The sequence below is a fragment of the Rousettus aegyptiacus genome, unplaced genomic scaffold (assembly GCF_014176215.1).
Source record: "Rousettus aegyptiacus isolate mRouAeg1 unplaced genomic scaffold, mRouAeg1.p scaffold_m13_p_5, whole genome shotgun sequence".
Lineage (NCBI taxonomy): Eukaryota > Metazoa > Chordata > Mammalia > Chiroptera > Pteropodidae > Rousettus > Rousettus aegyptiacus.
Genome location: NW_023416308.1, coordinates 10,936,664 through 10,956,100, shown reverse-complemented (window position 1 = coordinate 10,956,100; position 19,437 = coordinate 10,936,664). Strand labels below are relative to the sequence as shown.

Here is a 19,437-nt window from a genome sequence, read left to right as displayed (position 1 = left end):
GCTTTTGCTGGGGCCCTCCCCAGTGGTGGGGATACAACTATCACTTTTCTTAGCCTTGACAATGGATTCTGTAGCTTCTGCCTGAGCAAACCCAGATGCTTCAGGGACCAGAACACTGAATGCTCCCTTGGGTCAAACGGGAGTAACAGCCGTGTGTGTGTGTGTGTGTGTGTGTGTGTGTGTGTGTGTTTGTGTGTGTGTGTGTGTGCGTGTGTGCGCATACATATATACATACATTCATATGTATATATAAAATTTGGTATTTTATGTATATATGTGTGTATGTGTACACACACACACACACATAAAATCCAAAAATTCTTAAGAGCAAGAAAAATAAGGAAAAAGGGAAAGGAGAGAAGAGGAGGAAAAGGAAGAGGAGCAAATAAAAAGTAGTGCTGGGGAGACACGGTCCAAGAAGAGAGGCAGAGAGAAATCTAGCGGTGCATCCAGTGGCACGCCGGCGCATTCCTGTGGTGTAAATACTCCCACCGTAACTGATCGATTTCATGCTTCTGATGTGATGTCGCCAAATACAGAGCTGGGAGGAGACACAGTTGGCTCTCACAAGTGAGGGCTCCAGCTCACCCCTGTTTGGAGCCCACAGAGCCCACAGAAGAACCCCTAAAGCAGCCCACCCACCAAAAACAGCAAATAGAGGGGAAGAACGAGTAGGCGTTTCCTTCCCCCACGGCCAAGTCTATCGCTCCTTACGGCAGGTGGCAGGTCACAGGGCTGAGACTTACTTTGGATTCCAGCAGGTGATCAAGGGCTTCATGGTGTGGTGGGTGTGGTCGATAGTCAGGGCCTCCAGGAGCCAGTGGAGGGCACAGAGCTGGCGGAAGAGGGGTTCCCTGCAAAGACAGAGAGAAGGGAGCACAGGGGGATCCTGTCAGAATAATGTTCGTCACAGTCATGGCAACAGACCCAGGGCTCGGGCTGGCTCCCAGTCAGGGAGCTGCTGCCACGTTACGGGCCCGTGCGTTTCCCTTGCCTCCGCTCGTGAACCCTTCGCGGTGGGCCTGCGAGGTGCTCACTGCCTCCGTTTTACAGATGAGGAATCTGAGGCTCAGGGGAGTTGAGGAACTTGTGCCAGGGCCCTGGGGTAGTAAGTGGCAGAGCCACGGTTTGATGTGAAGCGACTCTATCCCAGTTACTGGGTATTTGTGCCACGAGGAGAGGTGATGGGGGGCATCTCGCAACTGGAGGTCTCGACTCGGGCAAACGAGAGGAGTGAAGAAAATTAGTATCCTACGGGTTTCCAGTTGTTCATCTGACAAAAGTACTAAAAATACCCTTAAGAGGGTTGAAGTCTGGAAACACAGAGAAACTAGTGTATTTATTATACTTCTCCCCCACCTCAGGTTAGCAATCGGACCCGCTGCTTTTAAATTCACGATTCCTTTGCCCACAAACGTAGCTAGATATTGAGGAAAAACACACTGAATTTATTATTTGAAAATGTAACTAAAACATAGTTTCACACTGTGTCCAACATCTATTTTCTGATTTGGGGGTCTTCTTGTATTACAACAAGCCAAACATCGACTGGGGCACTTTACACCTGTTATTTAATTCTCTGAACGGCCTGCTGAAGTGTGAATCATTCTCCACATTTTAGAGAAGAGGAAGCCAAGGCTCAGAGAGGTGCGTAGTCACTTTGCTCCAGGTCACGCAGCTCCTTGGTGACAGAGATGGGATGTGAATATCTCATTTAATGCTCCCCACACCCTATAAGGAGAGGACTGTGATTATACCCTCTTTAAAGTCAGGGGACTTGTGGCTCAGAGTGGTAAAGGGAGTTAGTTGCCTGAGGTCACGCTTGCTTTTGACCCTGAGGGTATAATGAGAATTCGAACTTGGTTCTGGGTAACCCCCGAGACCTGTGCTTTCGTGGACCTGAGCTCTGATTGTTTGAGGTACTGACGAAGCTCATGCAGTGGGCACCCTGAGGGTGGGGTCAGGAGAGGGTTAACCTGCTGGATTTTTTTTCTGGAAATAAGATGGAATCCTTACCCAGCTGCCCCCCCTCCCTCCCCTAAGGATGCCTCCTCTACCCTAATGGGCGTGATGCCTCCATTGTGGACCTGTGTAATTGCACTTCTCTGAAACTGCACCTGCCTTGATAAGATACTCCCCAGGGCTCCTAGGACTGATGCCCAGAGGGGCAGGAAGGAATCCACACCCCCCTGCTTCCAGGAAGGCACCACCTCAGAAGGTGGAGCCCAAGCTCTGGGCTCAAGAATGGAGCTCACCCAGAGTTACCCTGGAAAGCCCTTGAGAGGTGTCCGTTTCACTGGGCTTGTAGAGGAACTGCCCCCAAGTGCCCTATGGTCCATCCCCAGGTCCTGGGGTGGCTGTGTGCAGTAGATCTTAGGAAAACCAGAGTCAGCAGCTCACCGTTTTCTTCTCTGGAGTCCCCTCCTTCCTCATTTCCTTCCTTCCACAGACTATTGACTGTTCTCTCTCTTCTAATTTAAAAGACCTGTAAGCCCACAGTCCTCCTGGTTTTTGTCTCTCTCTTCCCCCTTAACACCACCTTGGTTCCTATAGGTAACCCGCATTTCAACAGCTCTGGGCGCTGGACCATGTTCAGGATTTCGCCAAGAGCATCAGCTGGTGGTGCCATGTGCCTGGTCCTGTGCCTGTCACTGCTTATCCCCCTCACCATCACCCCAGAAAGTTGCGAAAGGCCTGGGGAGATGCCCCCTCTTCTGTTCACAACTAACAGCCCCTGCAGCTGGGCTGCCAAGGGTGTACAACAGCCTGTTTAGAAAACCCCTATGTGCAGAACTCTGGGTGAGCACCCAGCGGTCAGCACCCAGCGGTCAGCACCCCTGAATCGCCTACTTTGTTAAAACTGGCATACCAACCAGAACAGAGTAGGTGTAAACATCCTGGAGAAGAAAACAATGTTTTTCTCCTGTACTAAGAGAATTCAAAAAATGCACACAAAGGCGTTTCAGGCACCCCATGCTGGCTGCCAAGGGCAAACCTGGACACATGGCAGGCACTGCCCTCATCAAAGCCTGTGAGGGACAAGTCAGCCGTCTCAGAGGGAAGGAGTGGCCGTTTCCCATCCCTAGAGACCATCCCCCTGTCCCTTTTAAAGATAAAGGTCGAGTCTCCCTTGACATGATGGAATTGATCCCCCCAAAATCAATTCAGAATTTTCAGCTGGTTTTGGGATTGATTGCTTTGGGATTGAACAGACTGACCAATTGTGATCCACGCTGGCTGATATGAGGTCTGAGAATTTGAGAATTGACCAGGCAGGCCCTGCCCTGATGCCTTTTGGCAGATTGATTAGAAAACGCCCTGATGCTCCACCCCTCCCTGAATCCGCACACTTTGCAATGTGACTTTGCATCTCCCCCATCAGGCGGTGGAGTCTTTCCCCTTGCGTCTGGGCTGGACCGATGTCTTGCTTTATAGCCAGGAGGTGATGGTGGACGTGTCATTTGTCTATTCTGAGATTCTGAGCTTAAGCCTCAAGAGACTGGGTGCTCAGGCTCTTATTCTTGGAACCTTCTCGACTGCCATGCTGTGAATACGTTCAGGCCGGAATGATGAGAGACACATGGCTCAGTCACTCCTGTTACCCTAGCCAACAACCAGCCAACCAACAGCCTGTGAATGAGGCCATCCTAGATGAGTCAACGTCCAGCTCACCCATCAGCCGGGGGCACACACATATGCACACCCGGCCTGGATCAGCTGAGCTGGCTGGGACCTGCAGAACCACCCAACCGACGCGTAGACTTGCGAGCAGTAACAAGTAGTCGCTGTTTTAAGCCACCCCCCTTTGGAAGTGGCCTTCAGCGTGGCAGTAGGTTACCGATATGGTCATCAAATTCAGCAGAGCCTTTTAACAGCCAAGGAGAAGTAAGGGAGGCCTTCAGTCTCCGGCAGGAGTTGGCAAATTACAGCCAGTGGGCCTACTGCCTGTGTTTGCAAATGAAACTTTTTTTGGAACGTGGCCACATCCATTCATCGTAGCTTTCACGCTGCAGCGGCAAACTTAAGTAGTTGCAAGAGAGACTATCTGGTCTGCAACGGCTTAAATATTTACTTTTTCTCTTTAAGAAAAACGTTACTGATCCCTGGTCTGGGGCATAACAGGTAATAATAATAATAATAGTAGTAGTAGTAGTAGTAGTAATAGTGGCAGTGGTGACAGGTCATTCTAACAGACCTGATACAAATATCTGACTCAGGCGTCGGGAGGTCAGGATTCCTGTTGTGAGAACTTTGGCAGGTTCTGCCCGCTCTCTCGGCTTCAGTTTTCCCATCTGGCTTTGAAGGAAGATGAGCAAGAAACTCTCAAGTCACTTCCACAGCTGATTTAAGCCTCAGTTGCTCAGATCAAATGAATTGAGGGTGGGGAACATGAATATATATTTTCCCAGGCTTCCCACCGCTCCATCTGTAGGGACCTAATTGATATTTGACCAGTGAGTGGATGGAGAAGTCTAGAACATATTGTACCATGTTCACTGCCCTAAAGCAGTAGTTCTCAGTGAAGATGAAGGCACAGGGGTATGATTTTTGCCCCTAGGGGACATTTGTCAATGTCTGGAAACATGTTTGGTTGTCACAGCTTGGGGGTGGGGTGCTACTGGCATCTAGTGAGTAGAGGCCATACATGCCGTCAAACACCCAACAATACACAGGACAGTCCTTCGTAACAAAGAATTTCTTGTCCCCAAATGTCAGTCACACAGAGAATGAGAAACCCTGCCCTAAAGTGAGAAGCTTCCACCTCTGGGTCTGAAATCTTCCCATTGAAAAGTGCTAACTAGCAGAAAAGAAAAAGTTGGGCTTGAAATTCTTCGGCGTAGACGCGAGGGGAACAAGATGTCAAGGTTTTAGAAAGCCAGAGTTGTTCTTTGTTAGCCTGTGACACTGTGCAATGATGAGTTCATGCCTCTGGTCAGAAGACAGCAGGGCTTCTCTGGGTAATAGCTCCTTGAGTCTTGGGGAGAATGTGTCCCCCGAGCCCTGGCTGAGATGTTGTCTCGCATGCTTGGCGAGGGCTGTAGACAGGTTTTATCAGGCTTTGCAAACTATGTGACATTAGAGCGTCTGCCTTGGTAAAGAATGGAACGACTCGGTCCCAGCTGAGTTACCTCAGAGCTTGCAATCACCGTGTCTGCTTCCTGTTATTTTTATATGCCGCAAATAATGTCATTGGCTCCAGGCTCGATGCCCCTTTCAAGAGGACAAAGGAACAGCTCAACCGTTCTCAATGCGCTAGCTGGTTGAGTCACTTCACCTCGGCGTTGCTTGATAAGCCAGCAAGGCAAACGAGCCAGGCGCGAGACTCTACTTACACGTGAGCCTCAGGTAGCGAGGGCGAGATGATGCAGCTGTGGATAGGGGTGAAGGGGCGGAATATAACGCCGGCCCTCATCTTCTTAATCTTCTCCTCGTCGTATGTGCTGAGAGAAAAGCAGAAAAAAGAGAAACAGTGAACGACGAGCTTCCGTTTTAAATGCCTTCTCTCACTAGGGGTTCCTTGGCAAATACGACTGGGCACCAATGATGTGCCAGGCAGTAATTATGGCTTGAGAGAGGAGGGTTCTAGATGCAGACAGGGAACAGAGCATATAAAGACCCCTGCTCTCGTGGAGTGCATAGACTAGTGGAAGAGCGAAGAGAATGAACAGGATAAATAGGTAAATCGTGTGGTACACTGGTATGCGAGACTAGGGGTCGAGTATATTTTCTTAAAGGGCCGGACAAATAGTTATGGCTTTGCAGGACAAAGCAGACATCGATGGTATATAAACAATAGATTATGGCAGATTTTAGTCTCAAAATCAGCCTAGCAGCAGGATTTGGCCAGCATGGCCTCCCCCCGACCCCATAGTAGATAGTGATCAGTGCTTTGGGGGAAAAAAAAAAAAAAGCAGAGTAGGGGTTTCAGAAGGGCTGGGAGCACTGGGAGTTGCAATTTTAGGCAGGGCGAATGGGAATGTGTCCCCGAGAAGGTGACGTTTGCTAAATATCTGCAGAGTAGCCATTCCGGTGTCCGGTGGCACAGGACTCTGGACACAGGGAACAACCCGTGCCGGTCCCCTGAGGTGGTGATGCGGGATGGGGTAAATCCCTCCTCGTGGGGACCCAAGCCCTACACTGAGACGGAGGGTTCTTGGCTGAGCGCAGGAAAGAATTCAAGCGCATGCCAGAGCTAGAGACAAAAGAAAGTTGACTAGAGAAGGACTAAGGCTCCACAAACGGAGCGTGGTCTCCTCTCAGAGACAGGGAATGCGAGGGACCCCGAGCGTTTGAGGAATGCAGTTTATAGGTATCATTCCTAGTTTCTCTGAATTCAGTTTAAAGACTCTGTTTTCCTGTTTTCCTTGGAGCATGCAAGTGCTGCACAGATTACTGTGTTAGTAATCTCAGCCTTTGTTCTGTAGGTTCCTCCAGTCTGGCTGTAGGGAATGGAATGAATGGTCGGGTGTATTTTGTGTAAGGTATGACTTAATGACTCCATTTTCCTGATTTCCTTTCATGGGTATGAGTGGTTTGTTAGTAATCCCAGCAGGAGCCTTTCTTTGTTCTATAGGTTTCTCTGAGGTCTGGCAGTTGGGGTGATCAGCCCATCGTAGGCTGTGAACACAACCTGGGTTAATACTTAGTTCTCTGCCTCTTCTTTATATCAGTGGGACTGTGTGTGTCACAGAGACAGCAAGGAGGCTAGAGTGGCTGCAGTGGAGTGAGCAATAGCGAGAGGCCGGACAAGAGGGTGGAGCGAGAACGGGGGTCTTGGGGACCATTGCGAAGACTTTGGCCTTTTGTTTGAAGAAGAGCAGAGGAGTTTGAGTTGATGAGATCCATCTTGCATCTGAAAAGGATCTCTCTGGCTGCTGTTTTGAGAATGGCTTACAGTGGGGGCGGAGAAGGTGCAGTAAGGGCATACGTTAGGGATTTACTTTCCTCCTGGGATTTGAGGACAATCCGGGGGTCACAGAGTTAACTGAAAAAATAGGACCAGAATCTAGGTCCCTGATTTCCATTTCCGTGGGCTCTTTATTCAAACCCTAGAGCTGCGGAAGCCACAAGCAAATACCTTGGCATCCCTAGTCTTACCAGCCTGACCCTTTCCCCCAGTGGTTTAGAATATGTAGGAATTAACCCAGCTTTTACACTCCTTAATCTTTGGTTTTATGTCTTCTCTCAACCACAATAATAAGACAAATTCTACCCGTTGTTTTTTTTTTTTCACCTTTTTAGCTGAATTTGCAGCTGAAAAAATGAGGTCATTGAGCACAGTAGGAAAGACTGCTTGCAGGCAGAAATCTTTTGGGACAGGCTTAATTTTCTTTTTTGCCTGCATAGTTTGTCAGACTTAAAACTTTTGTCTGAAAGAACTTATCCTATGGTCTTAGATCCAAGGAGAGAAAAATAATCCCTTTTGCTTTTATAATGTGCAAGATCAAATACCTTGTTTAAAAAAGTATTTAAAAACGAACGCTTGTATTTTTGATACTTCTGTGATTGGAATTATACTTAGAGAAACATGGCTCTTAGATGTGAGACGCTTTCCAGCCTGCTTAGAAAATAAGATTTTTAGCCATAAATCTGAGGATTTTAGGTAATTGAGGCCCGGAGGGATCAAATTCTCTTTACCTCATAATAATAGCTAATAATCACTGAGCACTTATGTGCCAGGCTCTGTGCTAAGTGTTAATTTCATTTAATTCTCATAACAAACTTGGGAGTTTGGTACCATTCATATGAAGAAGAAAAAGGAGGTTCAGAGAGGTATAGCAACTTGTCTCAAGTTATGCAGTTGTGTGTGGGGGGGAAGTCAGGACTTGACCCCAGTTCTGTGCTCTTAATCATTACTCTGTACTAGTGTAGACGATCTATCAGTCCTATTTTACAACCCCTGCCTCCCCACCTGCATTCGATGACTATTTGCAGTAATGACCTCCAGTTACATTTTAATAACCAGCCTTGTACAGCTCGTAGAATTCACCAGATAAGACATAAGCAGGCCGACGTCTACAAGAGGAGCAATCTTATGCATATTTAAACGTATTAAACTTTAAGTAAACCATGTCTCGCACACCGAAACACGGATCGGAGTGGAGAGGGGAGGATTGTGTTTTGTGACTATGGATTAAAAACCCCATCCAAGGAAGGGGGATGTTACAACCAAACTATTTAAGCAGTCACAGGAGGATCTTTAACAGACACCAGACATATTCTTTCCTGGGTGCCTATTCATTTGCCCATTAATGCGAGCACAGCTCCTGAAAAAGAAAAAAAAAAAAAAAAGAAAGGAGCCCTGAGTTCGTTCTTTCTCTTTATTCCAGGGAAAGGCTGCCAGCCGATTAGTATCGCTAGGAGTAGCAGACTCTGTGAGCATCACTGGGCTCAGGGAAGGCAGAATTTGTACTGAGCTCATGGTACCCTCATGGAGAGGGTAAGAACCACCCCCTGCTCATTGAGGGGCTGTCTCTGTATCACATGCCTTTTCGAGGTCCCATGCGGACACTTCAGTGGTGGCCCCTTGAGTGTCTGGATGGAAGTGGCTCAAGTCACGATTTACCTCCTTTCCTTTTTTCCACTCTGAAAACACCATCATGCCCTCCTTTCTCAGCCCTGGCCTTCCTAACCGGAAATGCTGGCTGCAGGAATTTCCGACGGGCTGATATGAATAGGTCTAACCATGTCTCTCTTTTGTCACCCAATGAGCTCTCGTTCAGCATTAAAGATCCTGCTCAAAAGCCACACCTCTGGGGATTCTTTCCAGATTCCTTTTTCACCCCCTAAACTCGAGGGGATGGGCATTGTGAAATGATAGAAAAAAAAATACATATTGGTCTCTGCTTCTGGTTTCTGGCATAGAGGTTCTAAAACCCTTATAATTTCCTAAGTAATAATATCACTAGGAGCATCTTTTGTTCTACTATTTGGTCTTAGATCCTGGTTCCTGACACAGAGTCCTTAAATCCCTTCGAATTTCCTGGGCGATAGGAGTCTTTTGTTCATATCTAATGAGGCAACTCGTGGTGGGCTTCTGGTTGGCTTTCGGATGGGGACTTGTCACCACAAAGACCGAACTATGAGCAGAAGCTTGGGACTTTCAGAGTTAATGATAGATCATGCCTAGGTGATGGAGCCTCCATAAAAATCCCAGAAGTCTGGGCTTTGGAGAGCCTCTGGGTTGGTGACCACATCCATATAATGGAAGGGTGGTACTTCTGAACTCCATGGGGACAGAAGCTCCTACAGCTGGGACCCTTATAGACCTTGCCCTATGTACCTCTCCATCTGGCTGTTCATCCGTATCTTTTATTATATAATAAACTGTTAAATATAAATTAGTATGCCCCCGAATTCTGTGAGCCATTCTAGAAAACTATCAGACACAAGGAAGGGGATTTTGGGAACCCTGATTTACAGCTGATCGGTCAGAAGTACAGGTGACACTGTGAGACTTGTGACTGATGGGGGGGGGCAGTCTTCTGGGACTGAGCCCTTAACCTGTGGGATCTCGCACTGTCTCCAGGTGGAAAGCATCAGAACTGAACTGGATGGCAGAACACCCGACTGGGGTCGTAGAGAATTTCTTGGTGTGGGGGAAAAAATACCGCCTATCTGGTGTCAGAAGCATTCGTATGAGAGGAAAGGAAGACAGGCGTGGTCTTCCTTAACTGCTTTGAAGGGGTTGAAGGGTGCAGGTCAATGGCATTTGAATCGATGGTTATGCAACCATCATCTCAGTCTAGTTTGAGCATCTTTAAGCCTCCTTCCTAATCTCTAGAATGGGGCTAATGATAGGACTTATAGGAATGTTTTGACATTTAGACAAAAAGATGTGCGTAAAGCATATAGTAGACGCTCGTTAAAATTATTGCGCTTTGTTATTATTATAATTGCTATTGTCTCGTAATGGATCAGTCTAATGATGGTCCTCTCTCAACCAGAGGACGGACCTTTCCAAAAAAAGGGGAGGGCTGTTTTATTCAAGAAACCAACAAACGCTTTTGGTCTACCTGCCTTGGGCAGGCACTGAGCTGGGATCTGGGGCTTTGGGTGAAGGTCTAGAATGTTGATACGGATTAAAGAGACCTTACATACAACATGGGAACCCGAGTCCACATGGGTTCTGGAGGTGGTTGGACTGAAATCTAGGAGATCAGGGGAGGGTAGCATTGAAGCTGGGCTTATAATGATGAGGAGAACTGTAGTCGGAAGGGGGTATAGGGAAGAGCATTTAAAGTCCAAGGAATAGCATGGAAAAGGGCCTGACATTAGGGACAAGCCTGGGAAGGGGAGGAAAAGAAGTACATTTGGAAACAGCAAGATGTCCTGTGTAGCTCTTGGCATCGGATGAGGACAGACACAGGTAATAGAAGATACTGCGCTGAACACCGGAAGGTGAGGCTGGCGTGGTTGGCTGGACCAGACTAAAAGCAGTCATCTGACACCAGCCCAAGTCAGGACTCCCACTCTGAGTCAGCTGCCATCCCTCAACCCAGCCAAGTGGCATACATTCTCCGTGGTCCTTCCCAAGCCCACGAGGGCTGCAGCCACTGTGCGTACTTACGACAGAAGGATATCCTGGTACTGGATTTCTGACATCTTTCTGGCCGGTTGAAATTTATGTCTTTCTTCCTCTTTCAGTTTCTGAAGCTGTTGCTGCTTCTTTTTCAATGCACTCTCCTCCCTCAGAATGGTGAAATATCCCCGGCCTATCTTCACGGACTGAATCAGAAAACTAGAGAGGGAGGGAGGGCAGGAGGGAGGGAGAGAGGCAGAGGGATGAGTTGACAATTACGACACTGCCTTACTGAGAATTACTAAGGGACACTCTTAGCAGAGCAGGAGCCTTCCCACCTGTAGAATTCCAGAATCAGATAGACCTGAAATTGAATTCTGGATGCACCTTTTACCAAAGACCTTGAACAAATGGTTTAACCTCTCCAGGTCTGAGTGCCATGAAGTGAGCATAACAATTCGTCCTCTGCCTGGAAAGGGGTCAGCAAGGCGCTTGGTATTGAAGAGAGGCTCATCCAGGATAATCAATAGCAGGGCAGGTACTACATGGCCCAGGTTCCTGGCCAAGGCTGCCTTCTCTTAGATTCATCTGAATCCACGAATCATCAGAGAGCATCCTGAGGTTGTAAAGATAACCTGATAGAAAGAAAACCGTTGCTATCTGCATCCCCCTTAATTTCCCAAATGAGAATTTTCTTGACGTAGTACAAACAAAGCAAGTGCAGAGTGCACCTGGGAGCTGGGGCTCATGTGACAGCGACCATTTTTTTGTTGTTGTTGCATCACTTTGGAGAGACCCTTTGCTCCAAATTGGGTTCAGGGGTCGAGACGGACATCACATGCACACCAGAAGGGTATGAAATGACTTGTGACTCAAAGAGTAAGGCTTTCTGGGCAGAATGGGGTTTGATAGTGGTTGGGGAGGGGATCTGGGGCGCGGGTTTCTTGGTTGGACTGTGGTCCGAACTTCCCGCCAACACCCAGAGATGGAGAACCTGGACTTATCGGCTTGCCCAGATGTGGAGCAGGATGGGAAGAAGGAGTTGGGGGAGCTGGACAGCTGTCAACAGTCACCCATCAAAAACGGAGCCGGACTCTATATGGCATCAATTCCTACCCGGTTTCAAATTCGTGTGTTCGCCTGAATAGCCGCATCACTATCAAACTTTCATTAAAAAATGTAGACCTACTACGTGCCGGGCAGTATTCTCGGTGCTAAGATAACAGCAGCCAACAAAACAGCCACAGAATTGCCGCTCTTGCGACGCTCATGTTCCAAGGGGTGGGGACAGACATAAAACAGAAGCGAACTGTAGACAGGATGCTAAGTGCCGTGGAAGAGCATAAAACAGGGACACGGGGAGAGTGACTGCCAGCAGTGGGAGTTTTAGCTCTTTTATTGATTTATTTTCGTTTTTATTTTATTTAATTATTATTATTATTTTTTAAGGCCAGGCCATCTTTGGTTGACCTCACAGAAGGCAAAGACCTTGTCATCTTGCAATCCCTTATTTTTTAGTTTTTACGCCTACAGCACCCGGTCGTCCTAGGTGGTCTCCCATCCAAGTCCTAACCAGGCCCGACCCTGCCGAGCTTCTGAGATCAGACGAGATCGGGCTTGCTTGCTCGGGATGGCGTGGCCGTAGACTAGTTTTAGTTATTTTAAATAGATGGCCAGGGAAGGGCCTTGCCTCGCGAGGAAGGGTGTGAGGGAGGCGAGGGAGTAACCCTTGCAGAAACGTGGGGGGAGAGCGTTCCGAGTAGAGGGAACAGCGTGTGTGTGGGCCCCGGGCGAGCACAATTTTAAGCGAAGAAAAGTTTGGTTTCCATCGAACGCGATGTTGTGTGATATCACATAAGTCATGTTGCGCTACTAGAATATTGTATTCGCCTGCTTTAGATATTGGTGTTCTCTTTGTTTGACAGAAAGGCTCTACTCTACAAAACGAGGGAGGGAGAGAGAAGGGGAAAGAGAAGAAAGGAAGGAGTGGGAGGGAGGGAGGGAGGGAGGGAGAGAGAGAGAGGACAGACGGACACTGCTGTGTCCCAGATTGGAAAATGCAGGGAAGCGGCAGGTGCACCCCCTTCCCCACCCTTTGCTCTAGGGTGCTGCTCCGGGAGGCGGCGGATCTCACCACTCTAATTGGAACATCTCTAATAACCCAGCCTAACATCCTCACGTGCAGGACCCTCGTAACAGAGCCGTAGAGGTCTCTGTCTGCCATCAGACTGCAGTGACACTTGTCAAGTGCTTCCATTGTGCTCTCGAGCTGCAGCGAGTCATCCACATAAGAGGCTTTTTTTTTTTTTTTAGTGAACTGGGACATGTTGTGATTTCATGTCGGTGGTAGAACTCGGCCCTGCCTGCCAATTTTTCTGGGTCCTGCCCTCCCAACCCCCTCACTTCTGGGCGCATGGATTAACTTACTCATCCTCACGACAACTCTAGGGTGTTTGTGCTGTTACTGTTGAGGCCGGAGGGGAGCAGAGCTGGGGTCTGCGCCCAGGTAGTGGACTCACTGTGGAGTCCAGCTCTACACCGGGCTGGTTTGTAGAGTGTCAGGATGTTTCTAAATTTCCATTGGAAAGTCTCAGCAGCTTGTCCTGGAGATCCCTTTCATGGACTCTGGAGATTCTGTGGGCCACTAGGTCCTTGGATAACTTAGGTGGTTTGTCATTGATTGGCAGGTGTCCAGGGCACCCCTGTTAGCTGTGAAGTCTTCCTTGCTGTCATTTAGATTCTCTCATAGGATGAAAGGCTGTCAGTGAGACCTGCCAGGTCCTGGGACAGACCACGGTCTTCAGAAGCGTGCTAGGAACATGTATTGTGTGTGACGATGGTGCATGACAGTGGCAGCAGCTCCGGGGACACCGAGCAGACCCAGTCAGCTCAGTGAGCTTTGGGCTCCGATTTCAGCGTGTAGCTGGGCAAGAGCCTCCGTCTTCCCCTGCAGAAACCGTAACCAACTAGATCCTGAAGTGTATGTATTATGCATTGAATTGCGTCCCCCAAAATTCATAGGGTGAAGTCTTAACCCCCGTAGTATGTCAGAATATGACCTTATTTGGGTATAGGGTCATTGCAGACGTAATTAGTTAAGACGAGGTCACGCTGGAGAAGGGTTGACCCCTAATTCGGTATGACTGGCTGGTGTCCTTATAAAAAGGGAGACATTTGGACACAGACAAACATACAAAAAGAATGCCATGTGAAGAGGAAGGCAGAGATGGAGAGATGCTTCCATAGGCCAAGGAATGCCAAAGATTGTCAAGCAAACCACTGGAAGCTAGGAGAGGATCATGGGATGGTTTCTCTCTCACAGCCCTCGGAAGGAACTGACCCTCCTGACACTTCGATCTTGGACTTCTAGCGTTCATAAGATAGTAAGCATATGCCGTTTAAGCCCACTGGAATGTAATGCTTTGTTACGGCAGACCCTAGCAAACTAATACAGTATGATCAAATAGATATCTAGGCCTGCACTCATGGAACAGTCTTAATTCTATTCTCTGTGGCAGTGAGGGTTAATAGCATTCTTACTAATTAATTTTATAATAAGTGACAAGATGATGCCACAATAAATCAAAGGGGCTTGAATATTATGTTCTGGGCCCTGGGCTGGACACCTGTCATGTGTCAGATTCTGTGTTAGGCGCTTGTTATGTGTCAAATTCTGGTCAAGGCATTGTCATTACCCAGGTGAATGCATACTTCAAGAATTTAGTTTGTACCTCTGCATCTTATTTTTCTGATTTTTTTATGGTGGGAAGAGGTTGGTAAGAGATTTATTTGACTTTACTATGTCCTTATTCTAAAGAATATTAGAGGCAGAAATAAAAAGGCAGGAAAAACAAGAAAACAAAATCGGGTCAGGAGTGTCAAAACGCATGCCGGAGGGAGAAAAAAAATGGCTTAGATGATAGAGGCTCTGTTCATCCCTCTGGCGACCAAATCAAAGTTGTGACGGAAACAAGGAGCAGCAGCAAGGAAAAAATCGCCTGGGATGAACAAGCCGTACAACTAGGGAGAAATCCAAGAAATCACCCTGCAGCGGCACAAGGTAGGACAGGGCGAGGACGAGGGGCTGCCGAGTCCCCAGCGGCTGAGTGGGACAGAGGCTGTGGCAGCAGCAGGTGCCTCTTAAAGGGGCCGCGTCTGCAAGCTGATTTTCACGGTGTTGGACCTGCTCACTCTGAGTACCAATGCCAATTAGGCTGTGCGCAGGGGCACCAGGGACTTACAGTGAGACGTTGTCGGAGTGAGGCCCGAGGCGAGGCTCGCTCTGTACATAAGCGCCGGCGGTATCCCTTGTTCCCTGTTGAACCTTCTCCCCTCCCAGTGGGCCGACACAGCACAGCCATAGCCTTGACGTCATCGATCTGGATAACAGGTCACTCAGCCCAGAGGATTCCCTGAAACTCCGCCTTCCCTAACTTGTGGCCCCACCCAAGCCACATCCAGGTGTATCCTCAGCGAGTCAGGTGCTCCTTACTGAGCAGCACTAGACTCACAATGGAGCCAGCTGGCCTCGGTTGCTGGTGTGGCCTTTTGAGGCAACTATAAGCACAGCATCTGTGGATTGCTTGCCGAATCTTAACAGGTAGCCCCGGACGGATAGAGGCTTGGGCTAAATTTGGCTTTCAGCTGAACCCCTCTCAGGACTGTGCCTCAGGACACGTCCTACTTCACAAATCCACACTAATAAGACCGGGAGACTTAGGAGCTTTGCCTAGTACGTAGAAACAGACGTGGAAAAGCAGCCAAAATGGGAAGACAAAGAAGCAGAAACCATGTAAGGGAACAGAACAGGGATCCAGATATAATGGAGTCAAGTAATCTACCAGATGCAGAGTTCAGAACACTGGTTACAAAGATGCTCAATGAACTGTTGGGAAGTGTAGAGAACTCCAACAAAGAGATAAAAAAAAAAAACCATAAAAATGGAAATGGAAATTATGAAAGAGAACCAGTCTGAAATGGAGAATACATTATCTGAGATGAAAAGTATATTAAATGGAATAAACAAAGGAATAAACAAAATGAATAAAGAAGAGGATCAAATACCCTTTCTAGAGGACAGGAAAGCCAATCAGGACACACAGTCAGAATGGCAAGAAAAAGAATGCCAAGACTATAAAAATAATTTAAGGAGAATATGGGACACAAATACCCATCTGATCAGCATAACTGAAGAAAATTAAGATGCGAAACAGCTGGTTGAAGAAATAATGATGGAAAACTTCCCTAACCCAGTGAAGGAAATAAACATAAAACCCCAGGAAGCTCAGAGAATTCCAAAAATCAGGCATCCAAAGAGGCCCACACCAAGACACATCACAATTAAAATGCCAAAGGTTAAATACAAAGAATATTAAAAGCATCAAGAGAAAAACAAATAATTACTTTCAAGAGAACACCCATAAGACCGACAGCTGATTTCTCAAAAGAAACTATGCAGGACAGAAGGGCTTGGCAAAACATATTTGACAGGATGAAGACCCAGGATCTACAACCAAGAAGAATTTATCCAGAAAAGCTATCATTTAGAGTTGAAGGACAGATAAAGAGCTTCCCAGACAAAAAGAAGCTAAAGGAATTTATCAGCAGTGAGCCAGTATTACAAGAAATTTTAGTGGGACTTCTTTAAGAAGAAAAAACATGTATCAAAAACAGGAATAAAGAATGGTAACGATGATATTCCTATCAATAAGCACCTCAAATGGAAAAGAATTAGGGCCCAACTAAAAGATAGAGTGGCTGAAAGGATAAGAAAACAAGACCCCTACATATGAAAAGGAAGGGGATAGAAAAAGATACTGCTTTGATGCACTTACAAGGAATTTAAGTCAGACAGAGAAAGATAAACACTATAATATTTCACTTATATGGGGAATCTAAGGAATAAAAAGAACAAACTGATCAAAAACAGACTCACAAATATAGTGGGCAATTTGGTGATTGACAGAGGGGAGGGGGGTTTGGGGGGCTGGGAGAATGGGGTGACGGGTTAAAGGAGTACAAATTAGTAGCTGGTGGATGGACACAGGAATGGGGAGCATGGCATAGGGAATGCAGTCGGCATTAATACATTGGCTAGGTGGAGGGTCAGGGGAGGGAGGGAGAAATTGGGGGGATCATTTTACGAACTATATAGGTATCTAACCAATGTACTGTATAGTTGAAACTGATTAAAATTTAAAAAAAAAACACAGCTCATGCCACATGATCTAGGGCAGTGGTCCCCCAACCTGTGTAGGGACCAGTTCTCCTCTGAGAATCTAATGCCTGATGATCTGAGGTGGAGCTGAGGTGTGATGCTCTAGGGAGGGAGAGTGGCTGCAAATACAGATGAAGCTTTGCTCTGCTCACCCGCTGTTCACCTCCTGCTGTGTGGCCTGGTTCCCCACAGACAGGCAGCTCGAGGGTTGGGGACCCCCAATCTAATGCATAAATTTGGTCCAGAGCATACTCATGGCTAATACAAAGACAGAAACACAATTCCTCATGTGGTTCTTGTCGACCATAAGATTTTTAAAAAGCTATTTGGGCAATGCCCAGCTCTTCTTTGGTCTGAAACTAAGAAGAGATTCCTTTAAGGATCTGTACAGGGAGGACACTGTGAAAAGCCAAGTTTGCAACAACCCTCTAGAAGCAACTAGAGTGATAAATGCCTGTCTTATTAATTCACTCACAGAAGGAGATAAAGGAGTCGGTGTTGGGCAATTTGAGGAATCCCGCAAGCAAGTTTTCTGGGGGGAGTTGCACCCCCTCTTCAACCAACGCAGCCAGACACCCAGTTGCTAGATCTTCTGGAAAGACCCAGGGCTAGATGAAAAGAGTTGGGGTGGGGGCGGTCTGGGCCCTTATGTCAGATGCACCCGTCTACTCCGGGCACCTCGGGCTGCGGGATGCTCCCGAAGCGGGCTGCGAAGCGCTCCCCTGGCATCGCACAGACTCATTTAAAAATGCTTAATATTTTAGCACATTCCCATTTAATTCCTTTGCATGTTCCCTACATTTTCTTCATCATTATTGCTGATTACCAGGCTATTTGTGGGAAGGGAGCTATTTGCAGGCAAGAGCAGTTTTCGCCTTTAAAATCAGTCACTCGGGGCCTCCCGCTCACTGCCTGCCACGATGGAAAACTCCCCTGGCTAACATCGCGAGAGGAACGGCGGGGAGTCAAATAATTAACTGCAGCAGGCGAGCGGAGGAAGAAGCGGATTATAAAATGGAAAGTTTTCTCTATTCGGTGCAACTTCCTCTTAACAAGTGCATGGGGGTGGATTTTTATTTTTTTTAAGGGACATGTGTTCTCTGGATGGGAGTCCGTGTGAGCCCATGAAAGAAGGATGCTCACGGTGGTAATAGGGATACTCTCAGCAAGGCGTGGCGGGGACAGACCAGAGGGGTGGAAGTAAAGCAGGACAAGTCTCACTCTCAATCAAGCACCTTCAGACTCGAGGGCCAGTATATACAGTGATTCGACTCGGAGGGGACAGCCTCCGGATGGGGGCTCCCCTCTGCCACACCCTTAGACAGGCTTTAAACCTCTCTGAACCACAGCCTCTTCATCTTTGAATGGGGGGAAATATTAGTTCTTGCTTCAGAGGGCCATTGGGAGCATTAAGTGAGATGGGTTGCATGAAAAGAGCTTAGTAGGTATGGCTCTTAGTACATAGGACTCAGTGACGGGGAGCTGCTGTCATCATCAGCAGTTCACGTGACAGCCCTGAGAGGCCGGTTTGACTTACAGATGAGAAAACAGAGGGATAAAGTTAAGTAAATGACGAGGGTCATACAGTTGGAAAGGCGCAAGGCGGGGATTGGAAGCCAGTAGGGCGGATTTCAGAATTTCTCTCTCCACCTGCAAGCACGGGCACATTCGGTAGGAAGTTTTAAAGCTTAGGATTTGTGTATCTCTGGGCCATTGTGCAGAGCTCGTGTCTAGGCCTGTAGAAGAGAAACTAGCGGTTTACTTTTCCTGCTTTAGAGCACGTTTTACCCAGTCCAAGAAGATACCGTCTGTGGCAGATCAGGTCACTATGCAGCAAATGCTCACTTCCTCCCTCATCTCCTACATTCAGTGGTGTTATGGACTTTCCAGCACCCTAACTTTGGGCTTCTCCAATGTGACTTTTTTGGCCAATGGGATGTTAGCAGATCCGACTTGAACAGAAGCTTGAAATAAGCAAGAACAAAACCCAGTAGAATGAGAAAGGCATGGAATGGACTTGAACCCAGCGAACCTCAGTTTAGATCAGCCAAACCCCAGTTAACCTACAGGCACATGAGCAAGGAAGGAATACTTACCGTAAGTCACCGAACGACGGGGCAGCTTGTCACACAGCATTATGGTGAAAACAACTGACCTATATATATCATTCATCATTAGATATGCCATTATTTTGTGAAGCACAAAGAAAAAAAAAAACCCATGCCAATTAAATTAAGACACTCTTGTACATTGTATCTCCAGTTCGGAGTTGTTAAAATGTAGGGGGAGGGGTAAGTGCCTCTTAGATGTGATAAAATATGGTGTTAAGAAAGACATTGCCTCAGACCCGAGAAAAGACGATCTGGAACAGAAGTTGGATAATAAGGAGATTAACGGCCCCTTCTGACAAGTATCTAGCATATCTGATAAAATAGTTGAGCCATTTTTGGACATCCTCTAATGAGATCGAGTCCTTTTTTGGGTGTTAGATGTATCCACATAACTGGCCCATCAGACTCGTAATGCAGCTAGTGAACTGTAGCCATTTCTCCCTTGTGCGATGCTATCTAGCTCCTTGCTACTCAAAGTGTGGTCCCTGGACCAGCAGCATCACTGTCACCTGAGAGCTTGTTAGAAATACAGAATCTTGGGGTCCACTCAGAACTCCTGAATGAGAATCTGCATTTTAACGGGATGT

The 19,437-nt window shown here is 47.3% G+C and overlaps 1 protein-coding gene across 1 annotated transcript in view; it reads right to left on the bottom strand.

Moving 5' to 3' along the window:
- The window catches only part of CCDC60 (coiled-coil domain containing 60), a 132,892-nt gene that overhangs the window by 30,486 nt on the left and 82,969 nt on the right, over window positions 1-19,437 (bottom strand). The window contains exons 3-5 of the mRNA XM_016149549.2: window positions 10,571-10,741; window positions 5,334-5,441; window positions 747-854 (exon numbers count right to left, since the gene is read on the bottom strand). Of these exons, the coding sequence (XP_016005035.1) occupies window positions 747-854; window positions 5,334-5,441; window positions 10,571-10,741 (387 nt within the window). The remainder of the gene's footprint in view (window positions 1-746; window positions 855-5,333; window positions 5,442-10,570; window positions 10,742-19,437) is intronic.